The 18,239-nt window shown below is 39.3% G+C and overlaps 2 protein-coding genes across 2 annotated transcripts in view; both read left to right on the forward strand.

Moving 5' to 3' along the window:
• LOC130706920 (spermatogenesis-associated protein 1-like) overlaps positions 1-17,425 on the forward strand; it is a 62,941-nt gene extending 45,516 nt beyond the window's left edge. The window contains 2 exon segments of the mRNA XM_057539603.1: positions 16,545-17,381; positions 17,383-17,425. Of these exon segments, the coding sequence (XP_057395586.1) occupies positions 16,545-17,381; positions 17,383-17,425 (880 nt within the window).
• A 281-nt stretch (positions 17,426-17,706) lies between these two features.
• On the forward strand, positions 17,707-17,946 carry LOC130706919 (transmembrane protein 258-like). The gene has a single exon (XM_057539601.1). It carries the CDS (start codon positions 17,707-17,709, stop codon positions 17,944-17,946), a length of 240 nt encoding a protein of 79 aa, XP_057395584.1.
• Positions 17,947-18,239: the final 293 nt, after the last annotated feature.

Here is an 18,239-nt window from a genome sequence, read left to right on the forward strand (position 1 = left end):
TATATGCCCATTTTCAGGTGGATTTTTAGATGAGTAAACTATGGTTCAAAGAGGTTAACTCATCCAAATTCATAGAGCTAGGAAGTACAAGAGGTCAGATTCCATCCTAAGTAGCAGACTTCAGAATCCAGGCACTTAATCATAACCTTATACTACCTATATACTGTAACATAGTAATGTATAGTATATAATATATACTTCATAGTGAGTATATAATAATATATAACACATAGTGAATCATACTAGAGATCTGGTATATATTCTAACTTATCACTGGAACCCTCCCTGTTTCCTCTTCTGCTACTTTGCTTCCATTCTTTTGCAAACCAGCCCCCTCCCTTGTTCTAGAGCCCTGCTTATCTACAGGCCTGGAGTCCTGTTACTGACTTGGTGTGCATGCAACTTGCTACTTCCTGACACACTTGTTAATGCTAAGTCTGGAATTTCCCAAGTGTGGATTGGGCAGACTATTGATGGTCCACGGATGGGCATTGTCTATTTCAGTCGGCTTTTAACATTTCCATATAAATCCAGGAGAAAGTTGCTGCTCAGCTTATGTTTTTCAAACACTCTAAAACCTGTTAATCTCTTGTTCACAAAGAGAGAAGATCTCATTTTGTTAGAGGTCTATAGAGCAGGGTAAAGGCCTGCAGGAAAACAGGGTTGGCCAGCATTTAATAACATTGATTATTTTGGTTACCTACTAATGATGGCAGGTAATTCTGTGTTCTCATTTACAAACATAAAGTTCTTTAAAATTTTATTTCAATAAAGTATACCTATTTCAAGAAAATAGTAAGTACTTACAGTGGAAAAGTAGGTCCATGGTGATGACAGTAATTGTGAGGGAGGCATATGAGTGGATGCCATTTGCCAGATGAAGTGCCTACGGCCTTCCTGCATCCTGGCCTCTCCCATGCTTCTAGATGGCCATTGCCTGTGGGATCCTCCTGACTATTCGGATCATAGGCTCTGCGTACCTGTCTGCCTGACAGGACTCCTTGCCGTGTCCTGTATTGCTTCCCTGATGTCTGCCCCACCTCAACTCCAAATCCCAGCCACTCCCACCCTCATCACTCAGTTACACAGTCCCTTTTCTGGTCCTCTGTGTGACAAGATACGGCAGCTGTATGGGCTCAAACTGTTCTACTGGGATTATAGTCTGCGATCTCAGACAATGAACCATGACTCCCCAAAGTTACAAGCCCAGACATTCCAACGAGAAGGAATGTTGGGAAATGCCTTCTCATGTCAGATGAGATTTTGCAAATGCGAGAATATACTTTGAGAGAAATGTGAGGTTTTATTTTTAATAGTATGCCTGTTAGAGATGTAGTTATAACTAAAATAAGGAGATTTTCTCCATCAGCAAAACCCAAAGCCACTCTCGCTACAGTCTGGTCACCCTTGACAAAGATGAAAATGTAAGAACAGTTTTGACTGTTTTCATTATGAGGTTTATAGCCAGGTATTTGCATAACATAGTGGACTTACATGAAAACACTAAAAAACCCAAACAAACCCACAATTGTTTGTGTGAAGATAATGCGAAAGAAAATCTTAAACTCAAAAGTTGCATTTTTACTCTCTTCTCTTAGCAATGTTTTTTTCCTTCATGAAGAGGGCAACAGTTTCTCTGCATCTCTTGTACTCATCATACCTAGAAATACTGTTGTTGATGTTTTATATTTTGCTTAATCAAATAAAACTTGATGTTAAGCAAAATTGTGAAAGAGGCAAAATCTATATTCTAGCCACCCCATTCCTCTGCTTTTAACTACACGTCTAGGTTCATGTTTCCCTCAGATGCAAATATTCTAGAGCTGTTTTTGTAGGATGGGGATGCTGTCGATCAAAGGTAATGGGTGTGGTTTCTTTGTAATCCTCCAGTTTGTCTACACAGGGATTTTAAAGAGCAGGGTGTGAGCAATAAATGTTGGTCCCATTGATGCCTGCTTATCCCTTGCCTATTGGCTTTGTTTTTACTGCCATTCAGGGGAAAAAAATTATCCAGTGAACTAAATATACATCAAGGTGTTAGGGGACTAATATATTGCTTCCCTTAGGAGAAAATTTTTATGTCCTTTACAAAACTAGGATGTTTTATTTCATGTTAAGCTATTTAGAAGAAAAAGCAGCTGAAAACTCTAATTCCATATATGTATTGGAAACTGAGATGGCTCGGAGCACACCAGCCTATGGAGGTTAATAGACGAGCAGCAATCATAAGAAAACTTGAAGAAACATTTTTTTGTGGCAGGGAGGCACTTCACCCTCTCATCTTTGTATTCAGTAACTTTGGGGTTCCTCAGGGGAATCCTTCCAATCTTTGTCCTCATGGCCATTAGGCCTGCTGTTTATCCTGTTTCTGGAGCCAGTAAGGTCCTCTAAGTCCCAGTATCCGATACCCTTAGCTTCTGATTTTCGAGGTTTTTCCGTCCATGTTTTCACATGTTCCAATCACAAGCCCCAAGCAAAAGAGTCCTCTTCTTCCTCAGCCCTCTGAGCTTTGGAATGCTGTTCTTTAGTGAAACAGATGCTGTAGTGAGTTGAATGGTGGCCCCTGCAAAAGATATGCCTATGTCCTGATTTCTGTAAACTGTGAATGTGACCTTACTTTGGAAAAGAGTATTTGTTAAGGATCTTGAGATGAGACCATTCTGAATTACCCAAGTGGGCCCTAAATCCAATGACAATATCCTTATAAGAGACAAAAGAAAAGAAACAGACAAAAAAGAAAGGCCATGTGAAGACAGAGGCAGAAATCAGAATTTTGCTGCCACAACGCAAGGAATATCTGGAGCTGTTGGAATCTGGAAGAGTTTCGAGAATGTTCTCCCTTAGAGCCTTTGGAGGGAGTGTGACCCTGCGGACACCTTGATTTCAGACTTGTGGCCTCCAGAACTGAGAGAATCAACTTCTCTTTCAAGTCACCGAGTTGGTGAAAATTTGTTAAAGCAGCCCTAAGAAAGTAATACAGGTGGACTTTTCAGACATTATTTCTACCTCTTGGCTCCATTCCTGGGGATTGGGTTTAGGGCATGGTGTATGACAGTCTCAAAATCAGGCCTCAATCAGATGCTGACTCCTTGACCCTGAGCCATACTATATGCCTCAGTTTTCTCTTCTTCCCTTAGGTTCAAGTTGTTGTGATTACCCTTCAGGGGCTCCCCTAGAACCTGTGAAGGGACTCTGGGTGTCCGTACAGGGGGTGTGTCCCTAGCAGCCATGGTCACTTACCCTGCCTTAATAGAGAAGTTCAGAGGTAGACACCTGACTCTGACATAGCCAGTCAGTCAACTGAGATGGGGGAATTGGGACCCAGAGCAGTGGGCAGATGGAGTAGTCACATGTAAATTCAGGAGTGGGTAGGACCACACTGCATGGAGTAAACTGAAGCACAAAGGAAGTGTCTGCAGATTAAAAAAAAAAAAGTGGACCCACAGATAGGAGAATGAAGCATGTTCCCAAGGCTGTCCACTTTCTGGTCCTTCCTGAGGCCTGTATTTTGGCTCTTTGTTCCCAATCATGAATGTAACAAGTTCTCATTTTTTTTTTTGCTTACATAAACTTGATTTGGTTAATATTATTTGTCATGAAAGAGTCCTACAGACCCAAACTGTGGGTTCTTCAGTCAAGCCTAGGAACAGTGAGGCTCAGACCGGTTCCCTCCTGGCTAGCATTTGCAACCTGCAAAATATTTTTATCACATTATCTCATTCCAACCTTGCACGGGAGGATGAGCTACGAGGCACTGGGGGCAGGAGCTTTGACCCGTACTTGGCGTACGAAGACACTGAACTTAAGAGAGTGGTAGCAGCTCTGGATTCCCAGTGTATTCTGCTCAGTACAATTCTGTTGTATAAAACAAACACCCACAGCCGAACTAAACAACCCCAGCAGGGCCAGGTTATGAAAGCTGCTTCACCGTAGAAGGTTCTGAGCAGGAGAAATAACGGGACCAGTGCATTTTGTGACTAAATTCAGGTCAGACAGTGGGAAGGAAGGGGTTGGAGCAGGACAGAGAATGGCCCAGGCTGAGAGCTGTTAGGAGCTCTCAGCCCCGCCCCCAGAAAGGATGACAGGGAGCACTAAAGAGGTAATTAGACCCCTGATGTGAGAAGCAGTCACAAATAAGCCGACAAAGCCATAAGTAAGCCAGAGGCATCCAGCAAGGATTAAGTACCATTAGCTAACCTGTTAGCTTAGAAGTATCTGGCTTTTAGAAGACAGTTTTACTTTAACTCATGCGTTGACCTATACCAGTTAATTCTAAAATGGAAAGCAGGCTTTGTGGTTACATGTTTCAGGTTTTAACATTTTAAAAAGAGTTTGGGAGCACAAATGATGAATATCAGAAGGCTCCTGCAGTTTCTGTCCTACTCATTTTCAAACCTAGCTCAAGTTCTTTGGGTTTTTTTTTTTTTTTTTTTTTTTTTTACAGTATAATTATCACTCTTTTTGCTACAGCCTGTTTTTCCTCTCTGAGCTTTAGATTTCTAGCTGTTCGCCCAGCAGGAACAAGGCAAGTACAATGAAGAATCCTCCCAGTGGTCTGGTCATTCATTCAACCAACTATGTGCCAAGCATTGTTCTAACAGCTCGGGATATATCAGTGAAGAAAGATTGCTGCCTTTTTGGAGCTTACATTAAAAAGTTTGGTAAAAAGGAAAAGTGCAATAGAGCAGGAAAAGGGATGGGACAATGGGTTGGAGTTTTCCGTAGGGTAGGTTATTTCTATTTTGACCTACACCCACTCTGCTGATCTTATGTAAGATCTCCTTTGATCGGCCCTTTGATCTGCTCCTCTACAACCCTTAATGTTTTACGATGGAACCATTCTCCTGATTTTAGGTTTCCTACTTAAATCTATTGGAATTGAGGTAACACTTGCCAAGGGCTCAGGATTTGGGCTATGTGGCAAGTAAAGAAATTCTCAGCCATGAGGCTGATATAATATTGTGTCCATGTGTTACCTATCTGCATTATAATTATTCCAAAGGCTTAGAAAAGAAAAGGACAACCTTCTTTCCTCTTTATCATATTACAGTTGACATTAATTATGCTGCCTATTTGTCCTCCATTCACCTTATTAGGAAAATAATTCAGAGTAGAGGAAAAGTCTGTCTTAAATAATCAATCTGGCTATTTCTGACATGTTTAACAGGAACAAAATAACTAAATTATCTATTTTTCAGAAATAAAAAGAATTTTCCATTTGTTTTGCCTTTCTTGCCTTCTCCACCTTCTGAAGAATTGACACTAGTAGGGAACTTCCTTTGAAGTCAAGCAAATGAATCCTTGAGATTTCAGAGTGTGAACTTTGTTAAACTTCATTATTTGGAAAGCCTTTCTACCTTTGAGTTCTTAGCTTGCCCTGGAGGACCAGCTACATAGTTTTCAGGGCCCAGGGCAAAATGAGTACTTGGAGCTGGTGTTCAAAATTAAGAATTTCAAGATGGCGATAGCAGGGCATTAAACCAAATGTGGGACCCTGCTGACCTGGCCATCAAGCTGGCTGTACCAATTTGTATTGCTACCAATACAAATACAATAGTGTACAATAGTACACAAGGATTCCCTTTTCTCCACATCCTTTCCAACACTTGTTAGAATGGCTATTACTAAAAAGACAACTAAGAGGTGTGGGGTGATACTTCATTGTGGTTTTGATTTGTTTTTCCCTGATGATTAGTAATGTTGAATGCCTTTTCATGTACCTGCTGGCCATTTATACATCATCTTTAGAAAAATGTCTGTTCAAATCCTCTGCTCATTTTAAAATTTGATCACTTGGGTGGTTTTGCTATTGAGTTATATGAGTTCTTTATGTATTTTGGATATTAACTCTTTATCAGATACATGACTTGCAAATATTTTGTTCCATTCAGTGAGTCGCCTTTTCATTTTATTGATGGCTTCCTTTGCTGTGCAGAAGCTTTTTAGTTTGATATAGTTCCACTTGTTGAGTTTTGTGTTTGGTGTCAAATCCAAAAAATCATTTCCAAGACTGTAATCAAGGAGTTAACTGCCTGTGTTTCCTTCTAGAAGTTTTATGGTTTCAGATCTTACATTCAAGTCTTTAATCCATCTTGAGTTAATTTTTCTGTATGGTGTAAGATAGTGGTCCTATTCACTCTTTTGCATGTGGCTATTCAGTTTTCCCAGCACCATGTATTGAAGAGATTGTCCTTTCCCCATTGTATGTTCTTGGATCCTTTGTCATATTAATTACCCATATATGTATGGGTTTGTTTCTGGGCTTTCTATTCTGTTCCATTGGTCTATATATCTGTTTTTATGCCAGTATCATGCTGTTTGGATTACTATAGTTTTGTAGTGTATTTTGAAATCACTAGGTAGTGTGGTGCCTCTCACATTGTCCTTTTTGCTCAAGATTGCTTTGTCTAGTTACAGTTTTTTGGTTTCATATGAATTTTCGGGTTTTTCCTTACTTTTGTGAAAAATGCATTAGGATTTTGATAGGGATTGCATTGAATCTGAAGATGACTTTAGGTAATAAGGACACTTTAACCATATTCTTTCAATCCATGAACATGGGATAGCTCTTCATTTATTTGTGTTTTCTTCATTTCTTTCATCAGTGATTTCGAGTTTTTAGTATAGAGATCTCTCACCTCTTCAGTTAAGTTTATCCCTAAGTAATATTTTATTTTTTTGATGCTATTGTAAGTTAGATTTTTTTCTTAGTTCTGTTTTGTATAGTTCATTGTTAGTGTATGGAAATAGATCTGATTTTTGCTTGTTGATTGTGTATCTTTCAACCTTACTGAATTTATTAGTTCTAAAGAGTATTTTGGTGGAGTCTTTAGGGTTTTTCTATATATAAGATCACACCGTCTTCTTCCTTTCCAATTTGGATGTTTTTATTTCTTTTTCTTGCCTAATTACTTGTTATGACTACCAATACCATGTTTAATAAAAGTGGCAGGAGTGGACATCCTTGTCTTATCTCTAGTCTCAGAGGAAAAGCTCAGCTTTTCCCTGTGGGTATAATGTTAGCTGTGGACTTGTAATATATGTCCTTTACCTATGTTGAGGTACATTCTCTTTATACTCCCTGAGAGTATAGTATTTATTTATACCCAATGAGAATTTTTATCATGAATGAATGTTGAATTCTGTCACATGCTTTTTCTGCATCTATGAGATAACTGTGTGATTTTTATCCTTCGTTTTGTTGCTGTGATAAAGCTCATTGATAATGCAAATGTTAAACCATTCTTGCATTCCTAGAATAAACCCACTTAATCATGGTGTGTGATCCTTTTAATGAACTGTTGAGTTGAGGATTCAACGATTAAGGAACTGAAACTTTTCGTTTAACCTTGCCTAGGTGTTGGTTGTCTCTCCAACATTTGTGATGACCCAAGCAGCCTACTTTGTTGCTAGTAGTTGAGGGTGTGCCAAGACCTGTCAGTGTTCCTCAGGGGAGGATCTCAGTAAGCATATAGACTCAAGCTAATTGGTTGTTGGATCCTCAGGCTGCAGCTTATAAAGTTTGCAAATATATCTATTTCAGGGCAAGACTGGGAGATGGGTGTTTCTGTCTGTTCCTTCTGCACTGAGCCCTGGTCTGATAGCTGGTTAAGAACTGTTTCCTTGTTTGCTCCCATCCCAATGAACCCAAGTCCTGCTGGCCACCAGAGCCAGGCTATCAAGGAGTGTGTCTTTTGGATGGCAGCCACAGAAGCTAGGGTGCCAGTTACGTGTACAAGCTCCTTTCTTGGAGATACCACTGACCTGGGGTAAGGCAGAGAAAGAGTGCAAAGATGGTACTTGCTAACCTCTGCTCTTTTGGAGAGTATTTCAGTAGGCCCCTAGTTGTGTGTTGAATTGAATGCCTGCAACTTGGGCCAAAGTGTTGAGATAAGCAAATAGGCTTCTTCCACAGAAAGATGGTACATTTCAGTTTGCTGCCTCTGTACTGGGCCCTGAGGGGTAGCCAGGTGAGCCCGTGCAAGCCCCTTAAGAACTGTTCCTCAGTTGACTACACATTCAGTTCTCTCACAGCATGTGCCTTTGATGTCATGTTGATACCACTTTTATTTAACTTTATTTAAAATTATTATTTAAAACTAGTTCATATTTATTTAAAATTTTAATAATTTTAAAATAAAATTAAAAAAATTCTTTGGGTAATCTAAGCATTTAACATTACTTAAAACTACATTATTCAAGTTTCAAAATTATTATCTACTAGGTCTGTCAAATGTGTATAGGGATCTGCTAAAGATTGTTTTCTCTAACTTTGTTCTTATATTTTGGGGCAAAACTATTTGAAATATGAATTTTAATGGCTTTTAAATTTTTTTAAACAAATTGTCATAGATGTATACACCTGTGTAACTACCACCTCAATCAAGATATAGGGCATTTTAATCATCCCAGGGAGTCCCTTTATTCTCCCTTGAAGTTGATCCTCAATTTCATGGTCAACTACTTCTTAACTCTATCACTATAAATTAGTTTTGTCTTTTTTTTTTTTTTTTTGCTCAGCATGTCTTTAAGAATCATTCATATTGTGGTGTATATAAGTAGTTTCTTTTTATTGCTGAGTAGTATTCCTTTATATGAATACCATAAAGTGCTTATCCGATCTCCTATTGATAGACATTTGGGTTATTTTCAGTTTTTTGCCATTACAAAAAAATCTGGTGTAAACATTCTTCTACAAGACTTTTTACAGACATGAGTTTTCATTTCTCTTGGGTCAATACCTATGAGTGAAATTCTGAGTTGCAGGAAAATGTTAACTTTATAAGAAACTGCTGAAGATTGTTTTAAAGTTTTCACAGCAATTTAAACTCCCCACCAGCAATGTATGAAGGTTACTCTACATGCTTGTAGGTAAAAGACGCTTGATTCTGGTTGCCCTCAGAAATGATTCTCAGAGTGTTCTTTGTGTCAGCTGGTTCTTTTGTTGAACTCAACAGAGAGAGGTTCTTGGTAAATTAAGGAAGAGGGAACACAGTCAACACTGTAAGTGGCTCAAAGAAGCAGTGGGATTGGAACGAGCCACAGTAACAGGCTGATGGGAGGAGCCATCAACTGATGGCAGGGATGGAAATTTCAAGCACCCTCGAAGATAGAAATACCAGGCAAGAGTATCTAATTTATCTTAACTGAGTCATAACTTGCCTCTTGGCTAGGGACCAGCAGGACCCCCAAACACATTTTCTGCCACGAAGGTATTAGTTCCTCAAATGTTAAGGGGATCTGTTAAGGAGAGGAATTAGATATTTGGTAGTCAGACCCAACAAATAGCCATTATAATCTTCTGAATTTTCAGGATGATAGTTCTCTCATTGTCCTAATGTATATTTTCTTAAGTATCTTTTTATTTTTGCTCTTTTCTTGCTTATTCATCCTGGAATGAGGGAGAATCTCTGCAGACCCAGTGTTTGCCAGTGGACATAGTAACAACTTTCCTTCCCATGTTACCACCAGTTCTTTGGCAGTCTGATCCAGCAGAGCATCTGAAAATACATCATCTCAGGAATGTCCTGCTGTGAGGCTTTTAAAAAAAACTCTTGACTTTCCAATTCTTTGAGTACTCTTCAGGAATTCAACCTATGCACACGTAAGGGGACATGACCCCTTCCTCCCTTCGCTTCCTATTTTATTATTATGCGATTGTTGAAACTGTCCAGTGGCTATAAGAGGGATTTCTATTAGATGGTACTTCTCTAGCCACCTCTTGGCTGTGGGACAGTGGCTGAACTGACTGGTACAGAGCTGGTTTACCTAGTTAGGGGACAGGCAGAAGAATAGCCCAACCAAAGGAGTCTCTCTGACTGCTTTCAAGCTGGTGAATCAGATTGCTTTCTCCTTGGGAAGCCTGTGTCCGTTGCCAATAACTAATCCAAATTCACTCCATAGATTTTATAGCTCTTTCTTATTTTTACTAGTTTTTCTCCCAGTGTTAAGAGTTTGATCTCTCTCAATGATTTTATACCTGTTATATCAGAAAATTGGAAGGGATAGCAGTAGCTGACAACCATTTTGGACTGAATATGCATTTATCACAGATTGTGTATATTAATAGCACAATTAAACATAGTTGTTTAAATAGTCTTCTGTATCAATTAGTGGTACCTTCAGTATTGCAAAGAAAAGTTGAAAACTAAAACATTTCTACATGGGAATCTTCTAGAGTGTGTCTACTACTTCCCTGGAGAGTGCATTCAATGGTTCATTCACCAGACATGTATCCTGACAGGCCTGTGATCAGCTTTCCTAGAGGCATGAACACCAACAAACTATAACAAGATTTTGGACTCTAATTTTGGAGAGATGGTTATTTTCTGAAGAATAACAATTTATTTTAGGTACATTCATACAACTACCTCAATCAAATGGTGTGTTTATGCCATTGTCTTCCTTGTAACGGTATTTAAATCTGTTCTATTTAATAATAGAAGTCTGACTATGTGATTTTTGTACATATAAATTGCTGTAGAGGTTTATCAAAATAAGTAGGGCTACAAAAAGGGCAAAAACTAGACTGACAAACTCATAGCAGGATGGATGAGAGAGCAGCAAATGAATAAAGTGAAAAAGCAGGTTTCTCTGGTTTCCCTGACTATTCATAAGTAGCTAATACAATTTGTTCCAGTGCTGAGGATAATCAGAGTCTATATCCCTAAACTCTTTGACTGAAGTAAGCTGTAAGCAAAGAAAAAGAGACAAGATATAACTCAGAGAAATTTAATCCATTCATCAAAATTAATCCACATGAATAAGTAAAGCTAGGCATAAAGAAGAGAGAATACATGTCATGTTTATCTTTTTCTCCAAGTTTGCAGTCAAATGCATGGGAAGAAACTCGGTGCATTTCATTTGTGATGCTTTTGAAGTCTTTGCTTGAAACTGCAAATTATTGCTTTGCTTCTTAACATCAAGCTCTAGAAGTGATTGTTGTTAATTTTGAAAATATTTTGTTTATTTTCTCTGTCAAAGAAGAATAAATCCTGATTGACAGATGACAGGAACTACTGCTGCTTCTTATAGAGACATGTACCAACATGCTTCTGAGTAACCAAGTGACCTCCAAAGGGAACTGATTAAAAACGTTCCATTATGGCATCCGACATACCACATTGGAGAGCTAGTTTGGTAGGAACCGTATTGGATATCTAGCATTTTTTTTTCTGCACAATAACAAATAATAAAAATTATCTGATGTTTTCCATGGGAAGAACTAGAACTGAAGGATTTTCTGAGAGTTGAATGACATCTGACAGGGACTCCCTAATCCCTTCCCTCTAAATAACTTCTTGTGAATTCAGGGTTTTGACCCAGCATTTGTCTGCTTTGTGTGAGCTTCTGAATAGAAAGATGATATCAGGTAATATGTGATATGGGGATTAGCTCACAAAGACACGGTGGCACAGGATTTTTGTAGCCATATATTACCATAAAATCTACAACTGAAGAGCCCAGGCATAGAGAGAAAGTTGATCATTTTTTTTTTTAATCTTTATTGGAGTATAATTGCTTCACAATACTGTGTTAGTTTCTGTTGTACACCAAAGTGAATCAGCCATATGCATACATATGTCCCCATATCCCCTCCCTCTTGAGCCTCCCTCCCGTCCTCCCTATCCCACCTCTCTAGGTCATCGCAAAGCACCGAGCTGATCTCCCTGTGCTATGCTGCTGCTTTCCACTAGCTGTTTTACATTCAGTAGTGTATATATGTCGATGCTACTCTCACTTCGCCCCAGCTTCTCCCTCCCACCCCATGTCCTCAAGTCCATTCTCTAGGTCTACATCTTTATTCCTGCCCTGCAACTATGTTCATCAGTACCTTTTTTTTTTTTTTTTTTTAGATTCCATATATATGTGTTAGAATACGGTATTTGTTTTTCTTTTTTTTAAAGAAGAATGTCTCATTATTTTGGATACACTCTTGGGAATCTGAGTACTAAGGTCAAGTTCAAGAAATACTTTTTACTTTGGTTCTGTTTTTTATTCAGTTATTTCAAATGACTTTTGAAAACCCTCTGCTCCATTTGAAAGGATTCCTTTGACCATGGTGCATGGGAAAAGGGGGAAGTTGTATTCCAAAAGGGAATAAATTGAAAGTACTTAATCCTAATTCATAAAACGTTAGACTAGAAGCGACCTTTGAGATCATGAGTCTAATCTTTCTGAAGATAATCATTTGGTCTCACTTAAGCATTTCTAGTGATTAGAAACTCATTATGTTTTAGAGGATTATGTTGTAGAGGAAATGGACTACAAGTTCTTACCTTGAGATTAAATCTGCATACCTGTAATTTCTACATCTCAGAGCAATACAAAAGATGATTAAGCCGTTCATATAAAACAGCAGTTGTTTTAGGGCTCTTCAAATATTTGAAGAAAGCTTGTGTCCTCACATAAGTGTGAGAACATAGCTAGCTAATAAATATATGACCAGGACTAGATGAGTCTTGAAAAAGTGTATTAAGCATTTTAGGAGAAGGTAGTATTTACCATTTATAAGAGGCGTATTCGGTGCCTGGCATCAAGCTTAAGTATGAATTCACTTAAATATAAAACTTAGTTACTTTGAGCCTCAGGTTCTTATTCCTAAGTGACACGATCAAGGTGATATTGCCAGGAACAAAGAGGCGAGGAGCTTCCACACCAGGCTCTCTGGCCCTTGAACTAACCTCCCTCTTGATCACTTGGCTGTGATCTAATTTGTATCCAGCACAGTGCTAGCCACTTAGACTCTTTCACTGTAAGCTCCTTTATGTTATACTCTTAAGTGTTCTAGTTAAAACATAATCCATGTTAAAAATAGGTATATGTGGATTGTTAAAGGAGCACATGTAACTATTTTGCCAGATAAGACAGCTACAAATTCTTTGGTGCTCCTCCCATTGAGAGGTGAGGTCTTTGTTCCCTGCCCTTGGTTCTGGTTGGGCTCTGTGACTAAGGTACTGGCAGCTTGCCCTTCCGGTCTGGGAAGGCTTACGCTTGCAGTGTACCCTCTGGGCAGCCCATCTGCCATGATGTGAGAATCTCAGTTCACCTAGTGAGCCTGTGTACAGGTGCTTTCATCACCAGCCACAGCTGAACTCCCATGTGACAGCCAGAATTAGCTGTTGGCCATGAGAAAGAGCTATTTTCAGTGTTCTGACCAGTTGGACCTTTCCATGACTGCTGCCCTACTGACATCTGACTGCAACCTTAGAGGACATTCTGCATGTGAACCATCCAACTAGCCCAGTCAACTTACAGAAACATGAGAAATAATAAAAACAATCTTGTTTTAAACCACTAACAGTTTCAGTGTGGTTGTTATGCTAAAATAGATAACTGGTCTACTTATTCAAGTTTTAGGGAAGGTTTCTTAGTTAAAGGTATATTGCTTAACATGACCTTCTTCTGCATAAGTTGGTCACTTATTTTGAGTTAGAAGATGAGTTTGAGTTATCCATAGAAGAAAGTCAAGGGAATTGGTAGGAGCAAAAGTACAGAGGTATAAACATTCTGATATGTTTAGGAAAATATAAGCAGTTTAGTTTTACTAAGACTGAAACGATAAAGAAGGCTAGAAAGTAGAAAGTTGATCATGGAGGTACCTACGTACTTGTCGAGGACCCGCGTCCGTGACCTAAATTGTCCTCAAGAAGCTAACAGTCTTAGGTCATCAATTAATTGGCTAATGAACCTATGGGCTCATTCCAAATTATCTACAAATATATTAATTAGCAATGAATAAGGCTCATTCATCCAGCCATCCAAAGATTTATAGAGCATTACTTTGTACTAGATGTTAAAGGGTTTAGGAAACCAAAAAGTCATGCTTCCTTGAAAAAGCTTGGAGTGTCTTTGAGATCTAAATGTTGAAGTAAAAACATACAGAACAGCAAATGATAGATGGAAAAATAAACCTTCTAAATGATCTAGGAGTTGAGAGAAGAAATCATGATTGTGAACTGCAGCCCAAGAGGGATTGTGGTTATTTATATCTTAGGAAGGAACTACCACCACCACCCCAAGCCAATACTGCAGCAGTACTCATCTCCAAAAAAGACTGACTTCCTCAATATTTTATGAAATAACAATGAAAGCCAATACTTAAATAGCATTAATAAGCACCATTCTAAGTGCTTCAAATTAACTCATTTAAAGATAATTCATATCAAAGCAATCCTATAGGGTAGTACTAGTATCATTGTTCCAATTTTAGAGAGAAGCCCCAAAGAGTCATTACCTCACCTAAGGTCACATAGCAGTGTCAGAGCTGGGATTTGAACCCAGGTTGCCATTACTAACCAGTACAGTACTGCCTCTCATTAAAATGCAATGGGTCTATCTAAATGTTTTATGAAAGATTACTTTTGAACTACAAGTTGGTGACCCGCTTTTGCTTCCTTTATATATACCTATGAATATTCTTAAAAAATAATAATAAAAATGCTACTTGGTCAAAGTATCAGTCAGTCTGACTCATTTATACCATTATTACCTCGTACTTTAATGCAGCACTAAATTGATTTTCATTGCTAAGAATACTTTGTTAAGCAAAAGAGAATTGGGACTTTGTTTTTATCCCTGAGGGCATTTGACCCAGCGCATATGTCCATTTTTTTCATCAAACACTTCTTATAAAAAGCCAAAACTTTGATTAAGCTCTGAAGGCTTAAATGCATAAATGCTGAGGGTTAAAAGCGTGTCTGTGCCATGGTTTTAGTCTTTCCTTGATTCTTTTGTTTGAACATACCCATCAAGTTGGCCGATTTGGCCAAAGAAAGCAGCTGCAATGAGAAGAATGTGGGTGAGGGGAGAGCACACACGTCAGTGGCAAGAGTGAGAAAGGATTGAGATTGCTTTTGCTTGTGTAGTAACGGTCAGCAGAGGCTGTTCCCAGAGACCTGTGCACACACGACTGGCTTTCTGAGTTCTTTTATTTTGTTCTGATTTTTTTCCCCCCAAACAAAGCTACATTCAACTTAGTGGTCTTCAGAAAATCACTGCCTCATTAGCTTCCAAGGATAATTGGAAATAAGTAGACCACCAGTACTTTAACTTGTCATATGTACGCAGATTAGACCTAGAGGGATGAATTGTTTGGAACATACTGACAGAAATAATAAGCTGCGATTTACTGAGCATATACTATAGGCCAGGCCCTGTTCTAAGCATTACCTCATACCAACCCTATGAGATAAGAACTACTACAATCCCATCGTAAACAATGGGTTCAGAGACCGTCAGTAACTTGCAAGGGCCACGTAATTGGTGTGTGTTGGAGCCAGGTCTTGAACTGGTGGGGTTCTGAGAGGAGTGCTTTGTGACTCTCTGAGGACAAAGTGCCCATTAGAGTTAGGTCAGCCTGCCCATTCTCTTGTTTGATGCTGGGAACATTCTCTTTTCTCTGAATGAGGCAATGCCACACTCACAGTTAACCTTACATGCATTTTTTACCTCCCCCCTCTGGAGGCTCCTCTTGGGAATTTTTTTTCGAAGTCACCATCTGGTGATAATTGAATAATCCCCGTCTGCCTCAGAGTCTTTGTACTGGCATACCATCCTCCAGATTTTAAGCAGCCTATTCTTTAGTGTCTTCCAGCCCCTGCTAGATTTAAAGGATAGAACACGGAGTGCCCTTTCCCGGAAGAGTGCTTGAAAGTGGATCCGGCTGACCAAAAGCAAAGGAAAACAACAAGTGTCAACAGATCGGCAGGGTTCACTGAAACCAGGATAAATTTAGAGAATTGGACAATGGAAATCTAATCACAGAATTCAATGAGAAATCTTAGAACTCTTGCTGAAAATATAGATACAAGTGATTAAAAATGACGTATAAAAGTAAACTGGATTCTATGACCCTGAATTAAGAACTTGGAATTGGAAAAAAGAGTAGGCTGCTTAAGCAGTGGTGATCAGAGCAGCTCAGGAGAACCCACAGGCTGAACCGGCAACCCTGTGCCTCATTGTGGGTGGAGGTGGAACCAGTGCTCCTAACAGAACACAAAGCAATAGGATAAATGGCTATTTTGCAGGCTTGCCCACAATCCCCGTCTGAGATTTTCTTTATCCATCAATGCCAAGTGATGCTTTAATTGGGACAAACGGAGATCATGCTTTGAAGGTGCTCAGGTTTTAGAGCGTACCGTCTTCTCTGCTGTCCATCCTCTGATTCCACCTCTTGGCATTTCAGAATCCAGTGGGCACCCTCCTCTTGATCTCAGACACTGAACGTGTGTATTGGTGGCAGCTGCCAAGGGAATAAACAGGAGATGGCAGTTGTGGCAACAGTTGGAATGAACTCAGTTCATTTTGAAACTGCTTTTCAAGGGAGGCTCAGCCAAACACCTCCCGGACCTATTCATGTGTGTTCCTTTGGTTAGTTAAAAGTGCAAGACAGAGCGGTGGGATGCTAACGCGACCAGACACCTATCCTCTCCGCTCTCCCTCTCCGGAAAGGCCGATTTGAGAGAGACCAGAAATGAGTGGAATGCTATCTTAAACAAGCCAAAAATCTGTTATAACCTTTATTAAATACTACTTCAATGAAGAAAGATTTTAAAAAACCCTACAAGATTACCCCATTCAGACGCTGGTGAATATGTCCCTCAGTCCAAGTCGACCTTCCTCATCAGAGCTGGGGGAAAAGCCACTCCAAATGAAAATCAGACTGGAAATAATCAAATTGGAAATGCTGAATTGCCAGGATCACAGGAAGATTCAGATGATGATTATTTTAGCGGCAAAAAAAGTCAGTTTCTTTGGAAAACTGAAGATGATAGAACTAATATCATTAGAAGAGAGGACAATCAGCTAGGTAAAAAAGAGTGCATCAGCCTACCAGACCTTATTGATTTTCCTTCAGTTCCTTGTCAACCTGCTCTTTCTCCAGGAATAACTGATATATTGTTATTACAGATTGAGAGAGAGAATATTATCGAACAAATGAAACAAGTAAGGGAAGAAAGAAGATATCTGGAAAGAATTAGAGAAGAACTAATAAAAAAAGTTGAAAGGCTATTGGAACAAGGCAAATTAAAGCGATATCATGCTTGTGATGTTTGGAAGAAAAAGTACTTTGAAACAAAGAAAGTTGCAGCATCATTGGAGGAGGTTTTAACAAAACTTCGAGAAGATTTGGAACTTTACTATAAAAAGTTGCTCATTCAGCTTGGAGCCAGGGAGATCAAGATGAGACCAAAGAATCTGGCAACCATCACAAACTCTAAGAATTACCTTATCATCGAGATCACTGAAGTACAGCATGCTATTGACCAACTTAAGAGAAAATTGGATACTGACAAAATGAAACTGATAACAGAAATTAAGGTGAGAAAACAAGCAGTTTCAGATTTACGCACATTGAAAGCTGAACTGGCCCAGAAGAAATTTAATACATCTTTTCAATCTCAATAAGCAATCTACAGAATGAAGGAAAAGTGTCTGAGACCAAAATGTGTGAGGAGAGGAGTATGGTGGCCTGCATACCAGGATTCCAATGATGCTAAGTGAAGAGCCAATTTGTGAAGTGAGGAGAGAGGTCACTGGAGCATTCCAGGCAAAAAGAACAGCAGGTGCAAAGGCCCAGAGGATCATTCTGGGCAGTCTTCCTGATGCTATCACAACCTCTGCCTGAACCCCAACAGGAAGGTCCAAAGCAGCAGATGCAAACCCAGACGGGGCAAACTGGTGGATTACTCTGTGTCCAGAAAAATGGAGCTCAAGGCCGTGAACAGATACACCATCCCAGGGAACCTGGCTGTCTTCCCCTATCTGACCATGGGGCTGTTGGCTATTGTCTGGTTCTTCACTCGCTGGTACTTTGTTTATGAAGCCACCTCCACCAAGCACACTCATGATATGTACAAAAAGCTTCTCATCTCCTTGGTGACCTTGCTATTCATTGACTTTGGAGTTCTCTTCCTGTTGCTCTGGGTTGGCATCTACATATGAGCTCCTAAGGGATCCAACCAGGTGGATTCATTGAATCTTGGTTTTTGTAAATTAATTTTTTTTTAAACTATTGCTGGAAGTGTCCCACCTGCTGCTCACAGTAAAGGCAGATGTGGAAAGAAAGAAAGGAAGGAAGGAAGGAAGGAGGAAGGAAGGAAGGAAGGAAGAAAGAAAAAGAAAGAAAGAAAGAAAGAAAAAGAAAGAAAGAGAAAGAAAGAAAGATAGAAAGAAAGAAAGAAAGAGGAGGGAGGGAGGGAGGGAAGGAGGAAAGAAGGAAGGAAGGAAAGAAGGAA

This window comes from Balaenoptera acutorostrata, unplaced genomic scaffold (genome assembly GCF_949987535.1).
Source record: "Balaenoptera acutorostrata unplaced genomic scaffold, mBalAcu1.1 scaffold_969, whole genome shotgun sequence".
Taxonomy (NCBI): domain Eukaryota; kingdom Metazoa; phylum Chordata; class Mammalia; order Artiodactyla; family Balaenopteridae; genus Balaenoptera; species Balaenoptera acutorostrata.